We start from the raw sequence: 27,632 nt of genomic DNA, 5'->3' as shown, positions 1-27,632 counted from the left end.
GTTAACTATATATAATACAATACACCAAATAATTGATAGCCAAATAAAATATGCTTCTTTAGAGCACGAGTTTAGAAATTCTGAATATGCATATTTATGAAGGTAAATACTCCTAGCTGCTCAAAAATCTCCAGTACAACTTGATGCTTCCTCCCATCTGTTGATCATGGAATAACAAACGAAGAATTTAGTACAATGCAGTGTCTAGTCTCAACATTTGATAGTAGAGCAGTCACAAAGGATTCACAACTCCAATTATTATGACAGTTAAACACTTTCAAACTAATTAACATAATCCACTGTGTCAACCTCAGGAACTAATGAATTCACATTTTCACAATGCGTGAAAAGCAAAGACTTCTTTCAGCACATACCATAGAAAACACAAATCTTTGCAATGCATGAATTTGTAACTTTGATTCTAATTGAACAGTTTCTAGTACATATGTCCAAGCAAAATTGACCATAAATGATCACAAGAAATAATTCAACTGCCTACTTGATCACACAAATCCATTATATATAATTGAGTGTGACTTAGCCCTGTGTTTAGTTGTTGAATTTGCAAGGAATAGTCTTCCCATATAGTTCCTACAGATCAGTTAAGATTGCCTTTTTCATTCATAAATCAGTGGTCCAACACTCACATCTATATTCATGGGCAAACTCAGAAAGCAATCTGCAAAGTTTACTACTTCACCATGGTTTGCACTGTTCGCTGATCAGTATAGAGCACCTATTTCTCCGTCATACTCCGTCTACCCCCGCTGCCATTACCGTTGTTGATGATCTTATTACCATGCATTCTGCAGCCATGTAGTGCCTGCTGATGCAAAACATAATAATAAGATCTGAATGAAGCATCCAAATATGTGATGATGGTGGACAAAACTACATGTACAATGGGTTAATTAGCTTGATGATGTTGATCTGTGTGTGAGTGACTACCTATGATGTCGGTCATTGTGTGTGTGGGGGGGGGGGGGCACTTAGCTAACACAGTGAGGGAGGTCTGCTGCTGCTGCTGCTGCTGCTTCCTCAAATACAACCGAAGCCTTCGTATTATGGAACCATGCGGGAGGTGACAGTTGGGCGATTGAGATGAAGCAACCGTGGCGACAAGGGATTGGGTTGGAGAGTAGGGGCGAAGAGGATGTAGCGGCGCTAGTGGCGGGGACTATAGGAGGAGGAGGTGGAGATGGGAGGAGGCGGCGGGGTGAGCAGGAAGAGGCGATAGTAGGGGAAAGGGAGGGGAGGCGCTGGTGGTGGGGAAGAGGGAGGAGGAGGATGCGTCGGTGCGGGAAAAGAGGTGAGGCAGACCGGGGGTGGTGAATTGGGACGTCGACGAGAGGAGCCGCGGCAGTGGTGTGACGACGAGAAGACGAGAGAGGGGATCACATGCTTTTTTTTTTCTTTAAAACCATAAGGACATAGGAGGACCTCATTGTGAAATAGGTTTCTCGAAAGACCAAAAAGATATTTCACCAATATAAGGATTTGACGGCTTATATCGTGTGGATGGGAAATCGGACGGACAGTGATTTGTTGATGACGTGGCCGCTGTAACTTTGCAAGAAACTTTACTTCTTTCACTATTTTATATTCATCTAAAATAGCTTAACAAAAATTCACATAATTAATTAATTTGACTAAATTAATTAATTACATTACCTTTTTATTTTATCGTTTGTTAATTGAAGTTATTTGGTTTTTATTCGAGTTTTGGAAGTGGAGCTCTATTTCATGAATTCACCCAAATCCTAAGAATCGTAAATCCAAAAAATTCTCCAAATTTTGAGTTTGTTAGAAAAATCTTAATTCTCAATAGAAAAATCCTTTCTTACTTCCTTCATCACATCTTCCTTTCTTTTTCCTTTTCTTTCCGGCTCCGCCCGTTGCCTCCTAATATCCTTGCTTCTCTTTCTCTGTGTGTGTCTCTCTCCCTCGTTCTCTATCCGTGCATGGGCTGAAGCCTAGTGTACTGCTCCTCTCCACCTCGTCCAGCACTTGGGTCCACCCCAAGCCGACATGTTCCCATGTGCCACCGTCTACCCCCGCATGGCTACGTCATTTCTGCTTCTTCAAACTCTACTTAAGTGCCTAGCCAGACGTTTTCTCCTCCAATTCCCCTGACTAACCACTTTCTCTCCCCCATCAATTCTTTCTCCACCAATACCAAAAATCAAATCACCTTGATGAGCTGAATCAATTTTTTTAACTGCTAATGTGGCAACAGTTGATACGTAATAAATATTTAGGATCACAACCTTTATCTCAGTCTTATTGGAAAGCAGGAGACTCACATTTTTGGGCTAGTCTTATGAAGGCCAAACAAGATTTTTTCGGTTTGGGTCTTTTCGTATTAGGGACGGTTCTCAAATAAGGTTTTGGAAAGATAAGTAGTTGGGTAATGCCTCGTTGAGAGATCAATATCCTTGTCTCTATAACATAGTTAGGCATAAACAATCGACAATATCACAAATCTTTCAAACAAACCCTCCAAACTTTTCATGGAGACGAGATTTAATTGGAGCAAAACTAGCTGCTTGGCATAATTTATTGCCTCGCATAGCTGATTTGGTGTTGACACAAGAGCAAGATGAATTTCACTGGAATCTCACCCCCAATGGGGTCTTCTTGGTCAATTCACATTACATAGCTCTTGTTCATACGGGCGTCCCGAATATTAATAGACGTATTTGGAAGATTAAAGTACCGTTAAAAGTAAAAGTTTTCCTTTGATACTTACGTCGGGGAGTAATTCTAACCAAGGATAACCTAGCTAAGCGAAATTGGAAAGGTAGTAAAAAATGTTGCTTTTGTCATAAGGATGAAACCATTCAGCATTTGTTCTTCCAATGTCATCTATCTCGTTTGGTATGGTTCGTTATTCATATGGCCTCTAACTTTCAACCTCCTCGAAATGTTACTCATATGTTTGGGCGTTGGCTTTTATGTGTTCCTAAAGAAATGAGAAATCTGCTTTTGATGGGTGCAGCAGCTCTCTGTTGGTCCATTTGCCTAAGCAGAAACGGGGTTATTTTTTATAACAAGTTAGTGTCTTCTCCTTTACAGGTTATTACTCTAGTTACCCGGTGGCTACGTACCTGGGCTATCCTCCACAAACCGGGATTGCGGGATACTATTGCGGTGGTATCTCGACATTTGGACCAGGTGGCACGAGATGTTTTTACCCAGGAGCATGGGTGGCGATCTAGTCTACAGATTGATAGTCACTAATATCTATGTTTCGTGATGAGGGTTTAATTTTATCCTTTTATTGGCTGTGTGCATTTTATGCAGAGGCCGGGGGTAGGCTCAGTTGGAATGTATCATCTTAGTATATTTGACAGAGTCTTAATAAAACTTCCATTATCTTAAAAAAAAGTGAGTTTTCATCTCCAGGCTACTCACCTTCCTCCTCCCTCAAGAAACCACGTCATGCTCATCCATTAAGCAGTGCCGTCTCTTCCAATTCCTCCCTCCCATTAATTAATCCCTTCCTCTCTCTAATCAATATATCTCTTTTAAATGATAAAAACTGAATAAAATTGATGAGATGGATCCATTTTTCAATTTTCCAGCCACCTCTACACCTTGACACACAAGTCAAGCACACTGAGCTCCTGCTCAAGCAGCCTCCTCTTACAATTCTCTACAAATCACTAGCTTCGCCATCAATTTCTCCTCTTCAATGCAAAAAATTGAATGCTCTTCAATTTGCCAAAACCATTTCTCTAATTTCTGCCGCCACCTCTCCATCTCCTGGTTGTTCGTCTCTCCTCTTCTCCTCTATAAATACCTGCTACACACCTCCTTCATCTCCCTTTTGTTCGACGATCACACCATCGCCCATGTCGTTACTGCCACTGCTCATCATCGCTTGGAGAGCACGAGGCGCTACCCTGGAGAGTGGAGATTGAGCCAGCACCGCCGTCGCAGCCTGAGAGGGCACAGGCCGATCATCATTTTCTCCTGCAACCTTGTTGAGAGTGCCACCTCTACTATGTCCAAGAGCTCGAGCCATCTCGCCATCCATAGGAGCTTCACCCACTGCCTGTGAGCACCATGGTTGAGGCCGGCTTCATCTTCCCTAGATCTAGTGCCATCTTCCGTCAAGCCGCCACTGCTCCTTGGTGTCGACAACTCCTGTGTCGGCGTCTCCACTTCCATCTCCTCTGACTGCAGCTGCCATCCGCCAGCACCACCGTCTCATGAATTTGTACCATCATCGCACGAGCATCATGCAGCCATTTCTCGGTCTTGATCACAAACCACATCATCGTTGTCTTGTTTCCAAGACAGCCACCACCTCAACGTCATCATCGGTGGTGAATCCCCACTGCTCTTTCATGTGCTATTGTCGTCGCCTCTCTACTTCGCTCTCCTACCAACATGCTTACGCTTGGCAATCCTGAGCGCCATACAAATCAAAGCCGCCGCTGTTCGGTGAGCTTCATCGCAACATTGTCACCATTCCATTTCCAGTCCCATCGTCGTCTTGGGACATTAAAGCACCATTGCGCGACCATCGTGCCACCACTCCTCTGTCGCAGTAAGCACATGCACCACATTCTAGTTCTTCATTATTTCCTCCTCCTTGTTCACCATTTGGTGTTTGCACAGGTCGAGACGCTATTTCCCACTGCTGCTCTGCTACTACGAGGTTGAGTTTCATCGCCATGTCATGGTCGTCCTGTTTCCAGCACCGTCGTCGTTTCCGGAAGCCCAAGTCATTCCTGCCTTCTTTTCCTTCCTGCTCGTTGCCAGAACATTGTTGCTTCCTCTTCTCTTCGATGGCAGGTAAGCACCTGCACCCCATCCACATCATGATTCGTTTCCTCCATTCAATATAAACAACTACATCACTATCATCATTTAGCTCCATTTTTCACTGTCTGTGCAACTCCCGGCTAGGTATTCACCTCTCCTTTCCTCCTCTATATATACGAACGTCACAGCTGTCTTTTTCTTTTGCTCATGCATGCTGAGATGCTCTCTGCTCTCCTCTCCTACCATAGTGCAGCCACAACAAACTTGAGCAGCCTACAAATCAAAAGCATCATAGCAGGGAGGTCTAGTTTCGCCGCATCATGTCCGTTCTATCTCAAGCGCCTCCAACGTCGGTGCTGCTGCATTGGAGCTCTCCCACTTCGCTTGTACGCCATTGCCATGCTGCTGCAACTGCTCACTATCGTGGAAAGCATAGATGTAAGTTCAAGTGCTTTAGTTTGGTTTTGGACTTTGGTGATTAATGACGAATCTATTTATATGAGACTGTCGGAGGGTGTACTCCTCCACCAGTGAACCGTGAGGCCCCCCTCCCCCCCCCCTCCCTTTTTTCAGTTCGGCCGGGGGCGGTGATTGTAGTTTTGAGGGTTTCGCTGTCCAGTGTGCAAGAGAGGGGGTTCAACCCCTCGGGGGAAAGGCAACGGTGGTTTATACAGGTTCGGGGTGCTGAGAAGCGTAATACCCTACTCATGTGCTATGCTCACTGAGAGAGAGATTACAAGATCTCCTTGTTGGAGTAGAATGTGTTGATGATGAGGGGCAAGAGACTATCTTAGTCAAAATGGCTCATCCCCCTCCCACAGTAGGCCAGGACCTCCTTTCATATCTCAAGGGGTTACCACAGGGGACCACCGAGCCTAGCTGGGGAGGATAATCATACTAAGCACATGTCTCGTTGCTTGCCTTGAAAGCCACTCGCATGCCTTGCTGCAGTGCGGGGCCCATCAAATCCTCTCGCCTGACACAGGAGACACAGCCGTCATTCGGCATTTAAAGAGTGAGGACTTTTGGGTCCTCATTTGTACCGGGAGATGGGAACCCTGCCCTAAACGGATTAGGCAAACTGTCTCCGGTAGACGTTAGAGGCTGATCTGCCTCTCACAATTGCGACGTGACGGTGGGTGTCAGGCGGCAGGACGCCTGACATGCAACCAGCGCGCAGGCGCACTACCCCGGCCATGTCAATCATCGGTCACAGACCGGCCTGACACACCACGCCGCAATAAATGCTGCGTGCGGAGCGCTCGCTCAGACCGCCTTAAGTGCGGTTAGGTGGGCACTAGGAGCGCCCGTCTGGCGCGGCACACGTGGCGCCGCGCAGTGGGGGTCGGGGTGACCCGACCCCGGGGTGTGTGAGGAACGGCTGCCGCCTTGCCTCGGGCCGAACCCCCTTGGGGGAAGGCCACGTGGCCACCAAGGGCAGGCCCTTCTTCATAGTCTGGGTACCCCCGGGCCCATATCACCGATAGAGACTAATGTTCCTATGAGTTTTTTTTAGTCTCATTGTGATATGGAAATAAAAACAATAAGTCTTATTTGTATATGAAAGTGAAAATGATGAGAAGTTTTTCCCCGATGATGAGATGTGGTAGATATGCATTCTTTGGTGGTGGATCTTAATCATGACAAAGATGAAATGCATGGAGATAAAGCGATATGTATCACTTCTTATCTCATACTTTTTGATAGATTCATATATATGATTTCCATGTTATTGTTATATAAGTGCGAGACTAATGTTTACTTGAGCATTTTCTTATTTAGTGTTCTTTACATTAAGAACATGGAGATGATAAAGGTATGTGTTTATGTTTGTCTTTATCATTGCTACATACCTTCTCCATGTGTATAGGATAAACCCCATTGGTTCTTCTCTACTTGTGCATACACTTGCCTCTCTTATATATTTCTTTGTATGAATATATTTAGGGAGAGCAAATCTTATACATTTATTGTGCATGTTCTAGATACATGTTGTTCACCTATTATTTATATTGGATCTTTGCACTTAAGCTTGCATGCAAGTATATGATACTTGTGGTGTTAATGAATACTCAATAAACATTCATATCTTTCATAGGCAACCGGTTGGTCATCAAGTGGAGGATGACAAACGATTTATTAGGACTAATGTCTTCCTTTGAGTTGTGCAAAGGAATAGGTCCCAACATCCATGTGTGTGTGCATGCTCAATTGATAAAATCTTGATACAAAATGAACATAGATCAGTAAATCATGGATTTGTTGGAAGATCATATATATCATTAAAAAGGAGATTGAATAGATACTAAGAAATCACAAATATAAAATTTGTTGAGCTAGAAATGCCATATGTATGTGGAGGAAGAACATATGAATATATTCAATTAAGAATAATAAATATGTTTATTCTATATTCATATCAAAATAATACTGAAGCTAAAGATAGAGTGTTTAATTAACATGTAGTCTCATAATCAGATCTATCTTTAACCTCCGAAGCAAATTAATGACACGTATAATATAAGGTTATTAAGGGGCCATTTGGCTTGACCTTAAGTTTGCACTGGGGTAAACCCAAAAGGAGTAAACTTCTCAAAACCTTCATTTTAATTTTAAAATTTATTACCAAGTAAAAATTAAAACAAATGATGAAAATGGAAAGAAAAATGTATGTTTGGTTCCATTGTATGATTGATAATGGGCAAGGGTGATCCTTGCCATTGAAGGACAGTTAATTTTGGATCTCATTGAAGTAATAAAATCATGCAAGGTAAACTTCAGACAAATACAACAAATAATGGTGCATTGCAGAACACATATTGCATGAAAATTTTCTGAACAGACTCTGCGCTCTGGCACACTGAAGATATCAGACTATGTACACTGACATTTATAAAATTGTCTTATGCTAGTCATCCAACATTTTTCGACTTGTATTTAACATATCACTACCATGTAATTAAACAGCAAAAGTAAGAAAAATTCTTATCTTCATCTGATTCCTTGTTCACTTTGCTTTCTGCCAAGAAAGCATAGGCAAGGACTACCATCTGAAGTCCTAACTGGACAAGATGTATTGGCTTTCGACAACTACTAATGCTACAGCTTTACAACTACAGTATTCTGCAACATAAACCTAAATGGCATGGAGTGCCTACTTGTTCTAGTAATTGGAGTCCAGCAAATTGCAGTAGATTAGCCAGCCATGTCGCATATAAGAATCCATTGTTCAGGCCATTTCTGCAAATCCCACCAAAGCTCCTTCCCGCGGATCAAATGAGATTATATGTGGTTCTAAGCAACTGAATTGGTCAAAATTTGGCTCCTGAGAGTGAGGGTTTAACTGAAACTGCTATATCACCATAGGCTGCTTCTTGTTCAACATCAATATAATCATAACTCTTTAGAACCTACAGAAAGAACAAACATACGATATGTCAAGACATAGTGTGGAAAGTGACTACAAATTATGTCCAAAAGGGAAATGTAACTTGCAGTTTAAATGGTACCAGTGTTTCAAAAAACATGCGTGCAGCTTGTTTCCTGTGTCTCCCTTCCAAGATTCTGTTCAAGATAAATTTACCAGGTTGGTCATCTGATGTAGCCGAAGCCATTTGATCTTTGAAGTACTGTGCCACAGCCCTACAATGCAGTATGAAACATGTCAGAATTCACACTCAAATGGTAACATATAATGAAATCGTCTATTGGAACTTATCCCATACCTTGTCCTAGCAGACATGCTTCCCAATCCTGTGGTGCCAGTACCTGCGGTAGATATTACTCCAGGAGTACTCATGAGGCTAGGAATCTCGGGCAAATCTCCATCAAGTTCATCATTAAATGGAAAAGGAGAAACTTGAGGATCAGAGTCTTGTCCAGGTGACATGTAACTCATATCTGCTGGTGTCCCAGAGGCAGGAGTTTCTCCAAGTCTTGATTTCGGAGTTCCACCAGCACCAGGAGTTTTGAAAGGAGAATTGTCGTCTCTTATTGGAGATGGAATATTTTGTGGCGAGAATCGAGGGATCTCAGGCATATCATCAAAGTGTGACGTGCCTGCTTCGCCTGGAGACTTTGGGTTGAGCTCAGGTTCAGGCTGTCCATCCGCATTTCTTGGAGATTGTGGATTAATCTGAGATTCAGGTTGTGCCTCTGCATTTACAGGAGACTTTGGGTTAAGCTCAGGTTCAGGTTGTCCATCTGAATTTCTTGGAGCTTGTTGATTGAACTGATGTTCAGGTTGTGCATCTGTGTTTCCAGGAGACTTCGGGGAGAGTTGATGATCATGTGTATCCTGAATACTGTCATTAGCTACCCCAGGAGTATGCTCGACAGATCCTGACTCAGCTTCAGGGTCAATCACATGGGGGAAGGTTCTCTCGTAGGTTTGACGTAGGGTAGCGCACATCCCTGAAAGGAAGAGCAAATTTGAGCTGACATTGTTTCAGAAGTGAAAGGACCATCACTAGTGGAATCAGAGAGTATGGTAGCTTACCATGGACCAAAGGATCAAGCAAGAAACCATCCTTTTGGCGAATCCTGTTGAATTTCCACACATCCACCGCTGCTTGAGGCAGTTTCCTCCTCTTGCTGACCAGACGATGTAGTTCACCGCCATCAATTTGTCTCTTCATATAACTGTGCAAGAGAGTATGAGGTCTTATCATTTGTAACTAATACAGTATAGTACCACCAGATATCATACTGTTGTTGCAATTAATCCCCATCACACCTAGCACTACGATGGTAAAAAGTTCATAGCCTGACTTGTATTTTTGAACAGAACAAATCCCATACAAATATATCAAAATTATTAGACGAGTTAATTACCGGTTGATAACAGCACACATAGAATTATTCTATTTATAGATAAGCTGTTTAGAAAAACAATATTCGAAGGGTGGTGTAGGTGAGGGGACAGAGTAATAGGATCAGAGGAGACAGGACATGGTAGAAATGAAGATGTCATTTGGTAGATTTTAAACAAAACGCCCAGGCAAGACATAGTACAATATGAATTTCAAAAATTCATCGAAGTCCTGGTAAACATATAATATTTAATTTGAGGTTATTTCCACCAATGAACTTTGCTTAAGAAGATAATTTGTAAAGTCGAACTTACGCATTGGAGAACACTATTTCATTGTCATATCTAATTCTCCTCTTATCTTGTGCTGGGTGTGCATTCATCTCATCTTGTACTGGTTGTGCGTTCATCTCATCTTGTACTGGTTGTGCGTTTATCTCACCTTGTACTGGTTGTGCATTCATCTCATCTTGTACTCGAGGTGGAGATGGTTCAATCCTAAAATCAGGCATTCCTAAAATCACAGAAGGAAAAGAACTTGGATGAGAAGACATGTTTAACATCAAGGGAAAGTACATTTTACACAACATTCTAGCATCCCACATAAGTAATGCTGGTGGAATTGCAATGTAGTCTTATTTCTATTAGGTCTTATGAAAAAATGAAGGCAGAAAACAAAACTGGAAAGAACAAGATGAGTCAACAAGCAAAATACTAACCAATATCCATTGGTATAACATCTTCTATATTGTCATATGTGGTGCTTGTACTTCCTCGTGCATTGGGAATGGATGTCCCAGATAATCCACCTTGACCAGGGGATATAGTTCGTTCCAGTGCCGGAGGGGTGATATTCTTGGACACAAATGGTGAAGATTCCTCAGTCACATCCATGGGATCATTGTTTACCTCATCAATATCTGGCAAGTTAAGTTCAGGGCCCTCAAATGGTGCTTCACGCATTATTTCAGGTAAATCTGGTGCTTTATCTGCCTGATTTATGTTACTGGTGTTCACTGCCTCCGAGTTGTTGCCTTGGGAAGGATCTACGGAAATTTCCTCATCCATATTGTCACTTGGCCCAAAATCGATGTGAAATGGAGGCAATCTCCTGATAAGCAAAGCGGACATGAGTCCACCAAAATAGAAATTAGAAGGAAAAAAAACATGACACGTACTCTTCGTCAGTTGGTTCAGGTCCCATGTGTGAAGATTGTCCAGGAGCTGATAGCTCTACTCTAGCATCCTACACAATTTATAAGCACAAATATTAAAAAACATGCAAACTAAACAAGCCTGCAAAAAGCGCAAGTCAGTGAGGAATACCTCATCAAGATCAATCATCAGATAGTCTCCTTCTGCAGCACCAAAATGAAATCATTAAGCATCCGCATTGGAATGATAATAATACATATATTGACTAATTGAACTTCGTATACCAGCCAGGGTGATCTGGTCCAGACTCTTCCGATGATTATCTGGCGTACTGTCAGAAAGTTAACACAATAATATTAGTTGAGGTTGTATGACGCGGAGAAAATATATGAGAAGAAAAGTACTCACTCTATCAGACGAATTGCATCATCTAGGTTTATGTCATCAAGACGGAATGTATCAGGCAATGTGATGGTGTCAAAAGGCGCATGATCCGCATGAAGGGGCAGATCTACTTGTACAGAAGCGAAGGCGGTTCTGATTGTGCTTAGCATCCGGTTACAGTCATGGAAGAGGTAGTTTACCTTCCATGAATAAATGCGAACTAGACCTAGAAGAAGATGCCCTGACAACCTCAGAGCAATTGGAACTTCAGGGAACATGATAAATTCTGAAAAAATAAAACTCATGCATTAGAAGACATGGCATTAGGTTGCAGAGTAAAGCATAGGGAAAATTCAATGTATATGAGAAAATTGTTCAATACTTAACTAAGGAAAATATGTAACCTATTTTTCTCAAAAATGCGGGAGGACTGAACTTCATTTCTTTAAGAAGAAAATAGATAGAAAAAGAGGAGGTTAAACTGACAAACACACCCAAGAACACGCTCACGTGCACAACACCTAAGGGCGACACATGACCTCACTAAGCAAACACAAACTAATTGCCAAGGGTAAGCGACCTGCAGAAAAATGTGACCTATTCAGCATGCCATTATAATACAAGTTCTTGCAAAGCACAGTTCGAAGTTGAAATAAAAAAAATTGTCACACTTTCCTCCCAAAGAGAATAAAAAAAACTTCCCATAGAGTATAGACATCTATGCCCAAATATGCAATATTAATCCAGTTGTTTTACTTCCAGTCAAAAAACATGTTTTGTTCTAATAAAATTCCATCAGTAAGCTTCCTAAACATAAGGCTTATCTACTTTGTTCTTGAGTTTGCAAGGTTAAATATGTAAAGTTAATCACAGAATAAAGTAAAAACTGTTACATAATGTACTAAAAGAACAATGCAAGCACAACAAGCCAGTTTATTTGTCAATGTTCTATGATTTGACTGGATAACATATAAACTTATTTGTGTAATTCATATAAGTAGAACAAACATATATGAATTACTCTTCAAATAGAGTGGCTCAAGTAGGCAGTGTTCCACCGCAAGTGATTATACTGTACTGGGAGGTAAAAAATTGGGTTTGGTCGTTCTTTTTTTTTTCTTCCTTCTGGATATGCAAATGCTGTCATTCTTGAAATGTTTAGCATCCAAATAGGGCCTGCAAAAATCCACCCAAAAGTCTCCGGTGCACACCCCACCACAACCTCCCATAACTAAAAGACCAAATTTTGTTGTATCTTTTGTCATTAATGAATAATCATGCCACTAGAACAATCATTTACACGAAATTCTAACTGATAACCAGATAAATACTGCGAACCCCTAGCAAAATGCTCTAAAAAAAACTATCCAAACCTTCTTCCTTCCTGTCCCAAATTGCAGAATGCAGATTGGGATCCAAATCTCTGTACCATCACTTGACCCCATTGCTAACCCCAAAACATTTTTCACTCACAACTCCGGAACAAATCCCAGTTGCACGGAGGAACCAAAAAAAAAAAAAAGCTTATCCTTTCTACCCCCGCCGCCGCTGAAAGGCGCCGCCTTTCTACCCGCGCAGCAACAACAAAGGGGAAAAGAAAGAGCGCGTCTTTGGGAGAGAGGGGAGGGGAGGGCTTACCGGCGTAGGAGGGGATGTCGATGCCGTCGATCTGCGGCTTCTTGATCTTGCGCTCGAGGTGGGCGGCGATCCACACCGTGCCCAGTGGGCTCTTCCGCGCAAGGATCGTGTGCGAGTAGAACATCGCGGCGGCGTCGGCTGCCTCCTCCCTCCTCCGTCTCCTCGGGGTTGCTCCTGCGGCGGCGGCGGTGGCGGTGGTGGTGGCGGCGCACGGAGAGGGAGGGGAGGGGGATGAGATGAGATGAGATTTGGGGGGGGAAAAATAGAAGTTTTGGATGAGAAGGAGTTTTTGGGAAGGGGAGTGAAGCGGGAAGCCGCTTCGTATGTGGAGTCTTTTGGCGCGCGGATTTCGGGAGCAGCGGGCGGGGTGGTAGGGTGGCTGACAGGTGGGCCCTAGCAGGTGGTTGGTTTTGGAATGTGGGGGAGTTATTTTCGTGGATGTTTTGCTTGTAGAATACTAGAATTTGAGGCTTTTACATGCCGAACGAATTTGCTGCGGTTGTTTCCCCCCATTTTACCGCTGTGGCGTGCATCAAATTACCCTTTCTAGCTATCCCCGCAAAAGAGAAAAGGAAAAGTCTATACATACTACTCCCTCCATTTCACAATGTAAGACTTTCTAGCATTGCTCACATACATATAAATGTTAATGAATCTAAACACATATGTCTAGATCCATTAACATCTAAATGAATGTGGGTAATGCTAGAAAGCCTTACATTGTGAAACGGATGAAGTAAATTTTATCTTACTAACAGTCTAACACTATGTCTCATGCTGTGAGTATATCTAGAATTTCTATAACTTCCATCTATTTAAATTAGATGGTTGATATTATTGTTTGAGCAGCATTGCTGTAGAGAAAATTACTCTTTCTATTTTCTAATAAACTAGTACTATGATGATTTCGTTCGCCGGATCACACATAGTTCGATGTTTGATGACCGTTCATTTTGTTTTTGGACATTATAATTTATTATCCACACGGGATTTTAGTTTTTACCATTTTTCCCTAAAAAAATTAGTTAATCTCACCTCTAACGCCTAATGTCTTGTGCCTTTATATCTTTGTAGATCTAATAGCGTAGAAAAATCTTACCTGAACAGCAATAGAAGAGGAAAAATAAAAGCATGAGTCTTCATTCACAGTGAAACAAGATGCAATTTGTACCCTTCCGTCCAAAAGTCTTAAACATATTTTTCCTAACGAGATGTGCATATCTATAGCCTCCATGTAACCTAGATTTAAATGAAGATGTTGTCTTATTATTTTGTTCCAAAAGTTTTAAGCATATTTTTTTCTAATGAGATGTGCATATTTATAGCCTTCATGTATCCTAGACTTAAATAAAGATGTTGTCTTATTATTTTGTAGTGCTGAATTATTGGAACTCAAGCAATTATCTTAATACTCATTGGTTATATGCATACATAGGAGTAATCCTTAGTGTTTGTTATATGCAAGATGAGTTAATTTTTCATTAATCCCATTTAAAAAGTAATATGCCCTTAGGCTTTTGGATTGAGAGAGTACAAGTGAGATTGATTAGTTGCTCATAGGTTAGATTGATTTTTTTAAGGAAAAAAAAGGAGAAATTCGGTGTACATCCCATAGAGCTTCACCAACTTATGCCCAATATAGCTTCTAATGCCTAAATTTTATGTTTTTCATAAGAAAAAAAATTGACTTCTACAGTTCCCTAATTAACTTCCCATGAAATATCTTTTCAGTCCTAGTCGCTCTCCACTAGTAGGGGAGGGTGTCGGCTTCCAATAGCACGTGCAAAATGTGGAGAGAACAATACACGTGGGAAGAAGCACACATAGGAGGTTGTGGAGAGTGATTTATGTTCCTTGTGTTATGTTGGTGATGCCTTAGAGCATGTGCCTAATAATCTCTTCCCTAAATCTTTCTTTTCGAGATTTTCTAATAAGTATTCAAGGTTAAAAATATACTTCCAACAAATAGACTAAATTTAACTCACTAAAATAAAAGGATGAACCTCCCTTCACCCAAACCTTATTTCATACCATCTTACTCCGTGATCGCTCATCCAGAATCACCTTTCCGCTCGCCCCATTTCTCGGGTGGTGGTCCTGCTCTTTAGACGGAACATTGGGAGCGATAATGATTCGTGACTTATAGAGAAGGGAATGTCAATTCTCGTAAGAAAGAGAAGAGGAATTGTTGGGGCAGTTTTTTCAGCTAAAATCCCAAAAAAATCAGGACTATGAAAGAAGCAAAGCACGGTTGGTGATGCTCTAGTTTTAACATAAGGCATCCCGAATTTTTATTTTGTTATATTCAATATCCATTTATTTAATTTATTGACAATGAGTTTACCATTAATTTTCTTTTTTTAACTATACTATAAAAAATGCCCGTGCGTTGCAACAGGTAAATGCTCTTTTAATTTTATTATTGTTGCACGGTTTAGCTAGGGTAAAATTCACTGTGGGAATTCGCTTAGATTTTTTTTTAGAAAATTATGAGCTGCGATTAGGAGTCTGTATTTCATCTCAAGTTAGCATACGAGTTTTTTTTAAAAAATTTCTCCTTTTATACTTCCAAAAGGAAACAATCTTAAAATCCAACTCAAACACGGATATGTATTTTCAAAAGTGAACAAACTTAAAAAATCAACTCAAATACAGTTGACGTACCAAAATATCAGCAAAAACATCTTCAATTTTTATAATAGTAAAGATAAAGATACATTTAAAACATATTTACAAACGGAGACGCTCACAACGCACATACCCACCACTATAAATGCACGTACACTCACCTTACCCATATGAGTACATTTGAAAGAATAAGCCAACAAACCTTAAGATTGATAAAGTCACCATAGCCGTCTCGCTATCGACAGATACATTGTCGGCCTCTTTTATATCCATTTATTTAATTTGTTGATAGTGAGTTCCATTAATTTTCTTTTTTTAACTATATAGGGCCTGTTTGGCACAACTCCATCTCCAGCTCCAGGAGCTCAGCCAAACAGTTTCAGCTCCACTAAAACTGGGAGTGGAGTTGGGTGGAGCTCTCTCACAAAATGTACTAGAGTTGTGGAGCTGGGTTTAGGCAGCTCCACATCTCCACTCCAGACTCAACTTCTGGAGTTAAATTTAGAAGTTGGAGCTGTACCAAACAGGCCCATATTTTTAAAACATATTTACAAATGGAGATTCTTACAATGCACGCTCACCCTACTCATACGAGTACATTCAGAAAAATGGGCCATCAAATTTTAAGATTGACGAAGTCACCGTAGGCGTCTCGCTATCAACAGATACATTGTCTACCACTTGTCAAATCTAAGACTCGAACGTGAGTGGATTATTCCCAACACAATAAACCTAACCAGTCAAGCTTCAGTCACTTTGCTCTTAAAAGATGCAATTCTCAAGGCAAAAACAATTTCAGATCTAATAAATCCAAGGGAATAAAATAATGTACCACAATTTTGAAAACCAAAATTTAAAATTTTCAAATGGATTCTAATAAAATTTCAGCCTTGTTCGTCATAATACACTTGTAGCTCTTCCCCGGTTTTAATAAAGTTCAACCGGAGCTATTTGCTGTCCCAGCTAGGAAAAAAAATTACCATCCTATCCAAGAATGTTGAAACCGACATTGCCAAATTTTTCAATATTTTCAGAGAGAGAAAAAGGTTTGCGTTCTTTCCTGAGCTACAAGCAGCAGATGAAATTTTTCGATAATAACAGATAAAGGTTTAATGGCATCTCGGTGCCGGAATCAATTTCCGTTTGAAATTTTGTATGGTAGCCATCATTAGCATGACTTGGGAGCACATGGAACAAAAAGTTCTCACAACAGTCGACCCATCCCTGAGCACCAAAATACTGTCTACAACAAAGAACTTGCCAAAATAGTTTTGGACCATTCCAACTTGCATTTCAAGAATGGAACACCCAACTCCCGTAAAGCGCAGTTACACATGTAGGAAACTAGGAACGATAATCTTTCACATCAAATTTCCACGATCTTCAATTACACCGACAAGGCAACGAACCAACGACCCAAAGTCGCAAGACAATTTACTCCAGCACCAGACATAAGTTGGACGACTTGAATCAGTGTCATTCCTAGAAGACGTTTATCTTGGCATAGTTGCCCCACACAATTTAAGGAAGACCATGCAGGAAATTTTTAACGAAATAGAACTTTTCATTCTTCAGCCATTGTATCTCTACCACGTGTTAGTACACCAATTGATTCCCATTCCAGGGCACAAACCACATCCTGCGCAAAAAGCAAAACAATTTTAATATCTCATTTCCAATAAAGAAAAAACTATTCAAACTGGAGAAACCTTGAACTTACAGAAGGGTTCTCAGGATCTATGTCAAAGGAGTTGATAGCGCAAGGTTCAGCAAGCAATTCAAGGGGCCTCTCATCTGCAACAAAAAGGTAACTTTTTCAGCAATTTGAATAATAGCCAACAAAAAAAATGGCACAAGTTTCTTCATATAGGCTTACCTTGTTCGACGACTGCAAGGATCCCATCCTCTGAGCACATCATCACAGGTAATATTCTCGTCGAGGCAGATGAGATGATATCAGTAGACTGAGTGTAATTGTCAAAAAGAACCTCCCAGACCTCACTCTCAGACACAGGCTGTGCTGTTCCATTAAGGCCTAAACCAGAGAGTGGTATTGGTTGCTGCGGCCACCGCAGATCCCAAGCAAATATTGTCCCTGAGGACCCTCCCACCTAAAAACATCAGAGCTGGTTCAAATTGCAGTTATGACTCTCCTGTAAACACAGCTTTTCAACTCATCTCAACTCTGAGTTCCGCAGTGATGGACCAGTATAGGTCTATTTGGCAGTTGTGAGAACATGAGTGGTCTGACACTAATTGGTAGACAGTCCAGAGACCAGTATCCCAGGTTTAAAACTGTCACCATTCTCCCACAGTTCCCCCATCATGTAAACAGTGAGAACGTACCCCTAAAGTCGTCTAGGTCCACTCCACCATTATAGACATCTTAATTCTCTGGCATGTACAGCACAGATGCACAAAAGTGCAACATAACCGCTTCCTGACCAAATATCCCTAGTTAACTATGATATAACATATTTATGTCAACACTAGGATTTCACAATATATACTAACATGTCAATATGTAATTTGAAGATAATTTTAGAAGATAACTTGATCAATGTTAAGCAATACAGATAACTGACTTTAGTTGTCACAGCAAAGATTGTTCTGATTGGAAATTTCCGATCTTTGGCAAATATAAGAAGCAAGAGTTGTAGCCAATGACTCGACAGCATTCATTCATTACAATGAATTATTAGTTACATTGCCATTTCCCTTTTTGTGTGTGTGTGTGTGTGGGGGGGGGGGGGGTTGGGGGGGGGGTATGAATAACATGGAAACCCTTGTACATAACTAAGAAGAGCTGCAAGAAATCAGTAAATACATCTGACCTAAGGATATTATCAAGGAATTAGTTGCCATTAACTCTGAAGGAGTTCTAATTATTTCAATAAAACAGCCGACATGGATATACTTTTTCTTTTGAAAAAAAGACTTTGAGAACAAATCCAGATTTCCACCTGTGCTGAAATTTTGTCAATACACTGATATATGGTTGTTTCCTCTTACGTGTATTCTATTTGGTTATAAGATTTTTGGAGAAAACAGAAACTATCACTCTCAGTGAACAGCGGACACCCTATCATACCAACTTCATGGTCCAAAGTCCAAACAGAGGCTTCTTGGTGTGTACGCAACATTCAGCTGTTTGATTAAGCTATATACCTTGGCTCATTGTCAGGGCGAGGATTATTTGAGATGAAAGGGGGTGAAGGGGGATAAATTGGATTATAATAGAGGAAGTAACAGGACTGGCCCTGGACCTAAACAGCGCAACGGAGCTAGAGCACATTGTGCAGGAAAGGCAGGGCCGGTGGGCACTAAGGCTGTGTTCGGGAGGAGCCCGGCATGCAAAACTAAGCTCGTATTATTGCATGATTAATTAAGTATTAACTAATTTTTTTGAAAAATGGATTAATATGATTTTTTAAAACAACTTTCATATAAAAAGTTTTTGCATAAATCACACCGTTTAGCAGTTTGAAAAGTGTGCGCGTGGAAAACAAGAGAGGTGGGTTGGGAAAATGGGGGGAAGAACACAGCCTAAGAGATAACTCAATCTAATGCCTCTCTGACCTGGGATAAGATCCCTCTTTATATAGATCGAGGACTCTAACCTAATCCCAACAGACTCTGACTCTATCTAACTGAGATACGTAAGTAGCGTGGGGCGGGGATATTGTTCCCATTGGGCCTGGGACTCCTGGCCCATGACACTCATCACTTTTTAAATTCTTCTATTCACGCAAGTCAACACAAATTTTCTAAGACATTGAACTTACCACACAGATATGCTTTCTTGATGGATGAATGTCAATGGAATGAACCATACCAGTGACAATGCCACGGCCCCTGCAAAATCACAAGGTCATCAAGTCAGCATAACAAGCAAATATGGCACATTACCAACTTCTGGAATAATATAAACGCTGGCATAATTATATGACATGACATTGCTAAGATTGGTACCTTTACATGTTTACAATTGATCATGAATTAGATATTAACAGTAATTCAGAAGTTTTATGCTTTTCCATCAAGTAGTGATACAAAAACCACTCATTGTCTGCAGCATACTAGCACATAAGGTTCAGCCATCCAGCCTTGTATTCCACTTAACATAACAATCCATTATATAAAAGAACCTGAATCGTCTAGCACATGAGTTCAAGATGTGCAGCCATTCAGAAAAAAAAAACCTATTTTCTGGGACATCAGATCTTGATGTTTTAGCAAATAAATCCGCCAAACATGAAACATCTCGATTCATCACCATGATAATAAAAATAATCACAAGCCTAAATCATTTTTATCTTTTTTTTCTTATGACGTAGGAGTCCATATGCTTTTTGAGGAAGACTGGAGAGTAGAGATGAATCTATATGATTTGTTGCATGATTATTTTTAAACCTAAATCTTGACAATTTAATTAAAAAAACCACAGAACTTTGAATTTTGCAATTATCAGCATACAAATCAAAATCTGCAATTTAATTAAAAAAACCACAGAACTTTGAACTTTGAGGATCACACAATTAATCAAAATCTGCACTAGTAAAGCTTAGGCTGAGCTTCTAAAAATAGAACGATAACTATTGAGCTATAGCCTTTCAGAAATGGAATGTAGAGAAGTTCAAGAATTGAGTTGCTTGTTACCCTGAAATTTTTTGAATCAAATTCCTGTGTAACAGGTACATTTCATCCATATCAGATTCGAGTGCACCAAATTTTAGGAAAGCAGAGATGTCTTGAGATGTTAGAATCCCATCAAAGAGTTACAGGAAGCTCTCCTTGCCAAAATTTTCATCAACCCATAAGCAAATAACCGTAGCAGTCGACCTAATTACGTGATGACAACAATGAGCATAACCATAACCATAAATATACATCTAGCATGTTCATAACAACAGCAGGAACATACATATCTACAGAGCAAACAACATGTAATGTACTAGCACCAATCAAATCATTGTGCGCGCATTGAGTCTCTACTCACCAATCACAAGCAAAGAAGATTTCCTTGATCCTAATTGAACCACTAATAATGTACTACTCCTACTAGCATTTACAAGCACATCAACCAACAACCAGGAACAGGAGAGATCCACCATTTCTCACACTCACCAAACGCCCTTGCACTGCGCCACCACGGCGTCCCCCTTCCTCCTGTCCCACCACTGCACGCCGCAGCCGGCGCCACCGGTGGCGAACTCCGCCGCCGACGCCCACCTGGCGGCCTCGTACCCGGCCATCCCCTTCCCATCCCACAGCCTCCTCGCCACCACCCTCCCATCCCCGCCACCGCCCACCACGTGCACCCTGCCGTCCTCCCCGGCCGTCACCCACTCCTCCCCACCGCCGCCGCAGTCGAGGCCGCGGACGGGGCCCACGTGGAACCCGGCGCCGGCAGGGACGGACACCCCGGCCGATCCGGCGGCGTCGAGGGAGGAGGGGAGGAGGTGGAGGGACCCCGAGGAGGTGGCCGCGGCGAGGACGGAGGGGGAGCAGCGGAGGGAGGCGGCGCGGGAGGGGAGGGGGAGGGCGGCGAGCGGGGAGGAGGGGTCGTGGAGCGGGAGGAGGTGGAGGTGGGAGGAGGAGGAGGAGGGCGCCGCCGGGTCGTGGACGGCGGCGGCGAGGAGGCGGTCGGAGGAGGAGGAGGAGGAGCAGGGGAGCCAGCGGATGAGGTCGATGGAGAAGGGGTGCGGGTGGCGGCGGAAGGACGGCGGGTCCGCCATTGCTGGGGTTCGGAGCGTCGAGAGGGTTTTTGGGCGGAGGAGGAAATTTTAAGCTGTGAGTGAAATTTTTGGTGAAAGATGCCCCTTGCAAAAGACTTCTTTCTCTTTGATAGATGGCGAAATCTAGAAAACAAAATTAAAATATACATGATTTCTGACGTTCTGTAATTATATACGTGTTTTTAAAAGAATTGTAAAAATATACATGTACCGCAAGATGATAATGTGGGATCGATTATTCGACGCGACACCAAAACGCGGATTGATGGCTGAAACAATCCCGTGCAGCGCTCGCGTGGTACTGCGTCAGTCCCACATGCCGGCCACGTGGCACCACGCGATCCCGCAGACTTGCTGTACGGCACCGGCTAAATGCATACCATTATCAGAAAATATGAACCGGTAGTTTAAGTATCAAATGGAAAAATGTGAAAAAGAAAATGCAACATCCTTTCCTACACTATATTCCAATGTCAAATTTATCGAGCCAATTTCGTTGAAAGAATCTCTAAATCTTACCATCCAATGTTTTTGGAAAAACATGTTGGTGCTCAATTTGGACCATTCAATAAATATGCTCTCCTCACTTCATCTAATCATCTATTGGTATCTGTTTTGTTGGATTGGTCTATTTGTGCTCTCGTCTGTTGGGGATGTATCAGTTGAATGGCTTGTAAAGTAATTAAGCTATGCTATTTTCTTCTCCATTGCAATTTGCAAATCTACCAATAAATCAAATACTACGAAATGTAAATGATAAATCCCCTCACAGCCTCATTTTTTCACTAGACAATAAAGAACTGAACAGAGCTCGCTCACTGGATGCAGGCAACCGAGGCAAGCCGCATGCCGCAAGAAGCAATGTAGCAGGCAACGAGGCAAGTTAGGCCTGTTTGTTTTATATGTAATCTAAATTATTGAGCTAGATTACTATAAGCTGGATTATAATAAGCTATAGTAGAATAAGCTATGAGTTGGTTGTTTATCTGGATTATGGTAGAATAAGGATAGTGAGTCTTTAACCACCAAATAATATGAAAAAACACGCTTAGAGGAGATTACCAGATTATACTATTATGTCTTATAGATTATAATAATCTACATGTTTATTTCAGATTACTACTAATAATCTAGATTATAATAATTCTAAGCTGAAATAAATAGGGCCTTGAGCTGAAACAAATAGGGCCTTATGGCAGCAAGCAAGCTGGAAGCAGCACTTCCTAGGCTCCTGCCTCCTGGTTTGTCCGGCCCGGCACGCCTGCACGGCCCACTGTGGGAGTTATCGTACTGGGGTAGCCCATCACAGTACTCAAAGGCCAGATCTCTAGCATGCTACGGGCCCAAGCCCATGTAATCTGTTACTATAAATGGTGAGGAATAAGGAGATAGAAACATATCCCGCCATATCTTGACGGATGGCAGGAGCCCGGATTGTAAGGGATATTGCATCCTCCTTGCCGCCGGTCACCCTGCTGCTATATTAAGGGGATCGACAGCACCCCTAGAGGGTTACACACGTTCTTCATTCAACACTCGATACAAAGATAATCCACCAAACAATTGGACTAGGTATTACCTCATCCCGAGGGCCTGAACCAGTATAAATCACTGTGTCACCATTTCTTTCTAGCATCTAGCGCACCCTATAAATTTTATTGCCGATCTTAGAAATCGACACCCACACTTGCGGGCTGCAGTGGCGCAGTCCACTTCCCTCGGCCATAATGTCATACTCGTACTAAACAAATGTATCCAGCGTTGGGGTCCCACTAGTCAGTCTTACTACCATGATAATGCAAGAAACATGTACCAGGAGAGGGATAAATGAAATGAATTGAATCTGATTCCCTCCTATTGTTCTTCTTCCTTTGTTCCCTTCTTGTTCTCCACCCGATCCCCCAATTTCTTCTCAAACTATCTGGAGTTATTAGTGTATTTGTTGTTAGTTTATATGATTCGATCTCTCATGAGCTCAGGTCATAACGTAGCCTCGCTCCGGTGTCGCTCGTCACCGTTGCGCCGGCAATCACTCGCCATTTAATGGGCTTTTGCTAAATTGGTTAATTGGGTCGTTTAGTGCATATCGGTTCAGCTCTATCACTCCTGTTCTTCTTCATCGCGTGGACAGGGACGCAGTTATTCGCCTCTTCTCTTCTCCCCGCTTTCTCCAACTGCTCCCATGTGAGAAATGCTATATGCTTGAATTTTTTTTGCAAAAATCGGAAGGCAAACTTGAGCCTGATGAAGCCTACCCCTTGGATCCGCCCCTGCCTGCAGGCAAGAAGCAGCATGCAATCATCCAATGGGATCCGTGTGCATCGGAGCCATGGAAATTTCTAAGCGCAATGCCCACTTACCAGTACGGCTACAACAATGACAAGGCAGGTAATGACATCATGGGAAGGTAACACTCCATCCGTCCATAAAAAACCAACTTATAGGATAAAATGTGATGTTTCCTACACTACTAAAGAAGAATTTTTTCAAAGGATCAAAATAGATTTTCGCATGCGGGCCTTCGGTCCTTTTGCACCCATGTGTCTACAAAGATTGCTATTTTTTTCGCATGTGGTCATCTAAGCTGACCGCACGTGAAAATAGTTTCGGCAAAAAAAAATAAAAAAAATATCAAAAAGCAATATAGCCCGAAACCCTAGCTCCCCGATTCTTCCAAAACTCTAGCTGCTACCGCCCGTCGCAGCCAACACCGCTGGTCGTCGTCGTCGTGTTGCCTCTGCCTGCCGCCGTTGCTCCCGAGGGCGAGGGCAATGGATCCGATCACCGGCTTGCTCGCTCCCGCTACCGCCGCTCTCGAGGGCGGGGTAGGGCCGTCTCCCTCGCGTCAACGGCGGGGGCGGCCGGCTAGCTACCGTGTGCCCGCCACTAGCCGTTCCCAGGAGGGGAGTTGAGGGAGAGAGAAGAAAAGGTGAGAAATGGGAGAGAAGTATAATATGAGGAGGAAGGAGGTGAGAGAGAGAGAGATGAGAGGAGATAACGATGACTTCAAAAAAAAATTGAAGTGCTGAGGGAAAAAAGGAAGTAAGTCAGACTTCTAGGCGAATATTTAAGAGGCCCGCCTGCGAAAATACATTTCATGCGACCATTTAAGAGACCCACCGAGGAAAATACTTATTTTTGCATATCACTCTCTTAGAGGTCCGCATACGAAAATAGATTTTTGCATGCGGACCTCTTAAGGAGCCGTATGTGAAAATATAGGTTGATTTTCGAAGGCGCGACCAGTTATGGTCAGCCTGCAACCTTATAGGGCCCTTGTATAGAAAAATTGTTTCTATAGTAGTGTTAGTACAATGAATCTGGACATAGAAACATCACATCCTATCCTAGATTGTTTTTTTTTATTGGACGGAGGGAGTATAGAGTAATGGAATGATTAATTTCAGCAGGATGGTTAGCGGGCGAAGAAACATGTTTCTTCAAGAGGCAACAATATCCTTTCATTAGGGACGCAACCAAAACCCAGATCTTAGGCGTACACGAAAGCAATGTGGGCAGAATAAGCGATCACGAGAACTTTAGAAGGAGAGAAAAGAATGAGCGTGAGGAATGGTCAAATTAAATCAAACCGACACACCCACAAATAAGACATGGAAGGAGAAGCGTACCAAGAAGGAAATGTCGACGATCATCTTGAAGATACACAGGATGTGCTCATGGATGTGAAGATGGTGTTTGAGCATCCGGCTGATTTTCAAACACATGAGAGTGGAGGTCGTGGAGCTCATTCTTGGTCCAAAAAATGCTATGTTTGAAAATTCAGAAAAATGGGGTGAGCACCTAAAGCCTCTGTTTTAACCTATTGGCTGTATGTTGGTTGATGGAGGTGATGGTATTGATATTTTGCCACTTTCGTTCCTTTCTAAATTAGGCCAGAAGGAGAGTGAATTAATGGAAACTAACATGGAGTGTAATGGTTTTTTGGGAGAGTTGGCTGAGGCTAAGGTGTTGTGTTATGTCTATGAAACTTACTGTTGAAAGTATATATATACTATATGCCTACTGCTTTTTATGTTCTTGATGTTATGGGTAGGTATAATATTTTATTAGGTCAGGATTGAATTCATGCAAACTATTGTATCTCCTCTACTATACATCAATGTTTGATACAATAGTTGGATGTCGATGTGGAGATGGTTGAGGCCGACAAATCATCTTGCATTGCCTTGATAGACATGGCGGTTGATTGACAATACGACTGCAATGATTGATTGGTAGAGATTTGCTGGCCTACGATTATGTTAGTATTGGTAAGGATGGTTTTGTACAAATACATGCTTAGCCAGCTAGTGTAGCTCGACTTAATAAATAATGAGTAAAAAAGATAGTATAAAGTGTTTGCAAAAGCGTACTGCGGAGTATCATTCTGCAAAGAATAATATGCATGAAACAATTGAGGAGTTTGGTGATGTGCGGAGAATCCGCTTTGGATGGTGGTTATGAAGTTTCATGCATATGGTTCTTTTCTAAATAATACTCAGTACGCATTGGCAACCACTAAATACTATCTTTTTTACTTATCACTTACAAAGACAGATTATTAAGTCGAGCTAAAATAACCGGTTTAGCTTGTATCGGCACAAAACCATCCTTAGTACTATATTAATCATAGTCTGATAATATCTGCCTATCAAGTATTGCATGTTGTTGTTCCGCTAATCAACCGGTGTGTCTATCAAGGTGATACAAGCTGAGTTATCGGTCTTAACCACCTCCATGTTAGCATTAATCCATTGCATCAAACATTGATGTAAAGTATATGTGATGCAACAATTATCATGAATCCAATCACGACCTAATAAAACATTACACTACACTTAACATCAACAACACAAAAAAGTAGTAGGCATGGTTTTTTACTTCCAACAATAATCTCTATAGACATAAACACCCTTAGCCTTAGCCAACTCCCATAAAAACCACTAAGCCCTATGCTAGTTTTCATTAATTCACTCTCCTTTCGGCCTAATTTAGAATAGAATGGAAGTGACAAATATTAACCTCCATCAACCACTATAAAACCAATATGTTAATTAGAGCCTTTAATTTAGGCGCTCACTTAGTTTTTTTAGCTTCTCAGACAAAGTGTTATTTGAACCAAGAACGAGCTTTGTGACCTCTATATCAGGTGTTGAAAAAAAATTAGGGGGAGCTCAAACACGATATTCACATCCATAAGCACATCGAGTGTATCTTCAAGACCACAATTGACATATCCTCCCTTATTAATGCACTTCTCCTTTAATGTCTTATTTGTGGGTATCATCGGTTTGATTTGATTAAATCACATTTCATGCTCCTCCTCTTCTTTCTGTGTCTTAAGTTCTCGTGACTGCAACTTGGGTATCTGTCCCTTTTGTGTACGCCCAAGATCTGGTGGACACAACTGCTGCATCTCTCGTGGAAAGATATTACAGCTGTTGCCTCTTTCTTCGTCCGCTGACCATCCTGCTGAAATAGGTAGTCCCATTGCTTTAAAATCACCTTCCCGCGGCGTTGTTACTTGCTTTACCTTGCCATCGTTGCTACTGTACGCGGGCTTCATGCTCAGAAAATTTCGCATGCCTGTCGATTAGACACTGATAAACACTGATAGACACTGATGTTCTTGGACCCAATCAGTTGATTGCTAGGCTCTCGTCCGCTACATGTGGGTTATTTTTTTTTTATCATATAGTTGGTACTTGGGGTAATTTTCAGCATTCTTCCGTCGATCCGAGGTGTTGTTTATCTTTGCCATTTCAACAATCAGGATTCTTCCACGAAAGAGGATAAATCTTTGTTGCTTTGCTTGAAAAGAATCCGTTCGTCGTTACGAAAGTACAATGGTTATTGTGTTGTCCTGTGAATTGCGTGTCAAAAGTCGGCTGGTTGGTGGCGGACGCAGAGTGTCTCCTCTAATCACATGGTCATCTGCCAGGAACGTGTACAATCTCAGATACTTACGGCCTGTTTAGTTGAAAAATGAAAATTTTAAGGTGTCGCATCGGACGTTGGACCGGATATCGGAAGAAGTTTTCGGGCACGAATGAAAAAATTAATTTCATGATTAATCCGTCATTAGCATATATGGGTTACTGTAGTATGATTAATCATAGACTAATTAGGCTCAAAAGATTCGTCTCACAATTTACATACAAACTATGCAATTAGTTTTTCTTTTTATCTGTATTTAATGCTCCATACATGGGTCCAAAGTTTCGATGTGATGTTTTTGGGAAAAGTTTTCGGGGAAACAGCCCCTTACCAATCCGAGGAGAAGTTAGATATGGTCAGCACCATCTACCTCTCTTTTTGGGCGGCCGTCATGACGATGGTGATGGATCTGACTTTGATTTGGGGTTAGGATTAGATGGGGGAGAATGTGACGGGGGTTAGGATTGGAGCGAAGAGGATTCATGTGCTGTCTTAAACAGAGTTTATTGGAGCACAACAACGAGAGAGGCATAAGAGCAAGTTTAATACTAAAACTTTCTAACATTATC

The 27,632-nt window shown here is 41.7% G+C and overlaps 2 protein-coding genes across 2 annotated transcripts; both read right to left on the bottom strand.

Annotated features, from left to right (window-relative positions):
- Positions 1-7,559: 7,559 nt before the first annotated feature.
- On the bottom strand, positions 7,560-13,054 carry LOC4345123 (sister chromatid cohesion 1 protein 3). Its single transcript, XM_015793617.3, has 11 exons — positions 12,761-13,054; positions 11,147-11,408; positions 11,023-11,069; positions 10,910-10,941; positions 10,762-10,829; positions 10,303-10,694; positions 9,899-10,097; positions 9,272-9,414; positions 8,499-9,186; positions 8,283-8,415; positions 7,560-8,183 (listed from the first exon to the last, which is right to left on the bottom strand). Exons 1-11 carry the CDS (start codon positions 12,882-12,884, stop codon positions 8,085-8,087), a joined length of 2,187 nt encoding a protein of 728 aa, XP_015649103.1. The 5' UTR covers positions 12,885-13,054; the 3' UTR covers positions 7,560-8,084.
- A 3,535-nt stretch (positions 13,055-16,589) lies between these two features.
- On the bottom strand, positions 16,590-21,206 carry LOC4345122 (nuclear pore complex protein NUP43). Its single transcript, XM_015793117.3, has 5 exons — positions 20,516-21,206; positions 19,174-19,243; positions 17,265-17,499; positions 17,109-17,182; positions 16,590-17,027 (listed from the first exon to the last, which is right to left on the bottom strand). Exons 1-5 carry the CDS (start codon positions 21,124-21,126, stop codon positions 16,953-16,955), a joined length of 1,065 nt encoding a protein of 354 aa, XP_015648603.1. The 5' UTR covers positions 21,127-21,206; the 3' UTR covers positions 16,590-16,952.
- Positions 21,207-27,632: the final 6,426 nt, after the last annotated feature.

Source organism: Oryza sativa, chromosome 8 (genome assembly GCF_034140825.1).
Source record: "Oryza sativa Japonica Group chromosome 8, ASM3414082v1".
Classification (NCBI taxonomy): domain Eukaryota; kingdom Viridiplantae; phylum Streptophyta; class Magnoliopsida; order Poales; family Poaceae; genus Oryza; species Oryza sativa.
The sequence above is the reverse complement of the archived record's forward strand: the minus strand, read 5'-3'. Positions and strand labels throughout refer to the sequence as shown.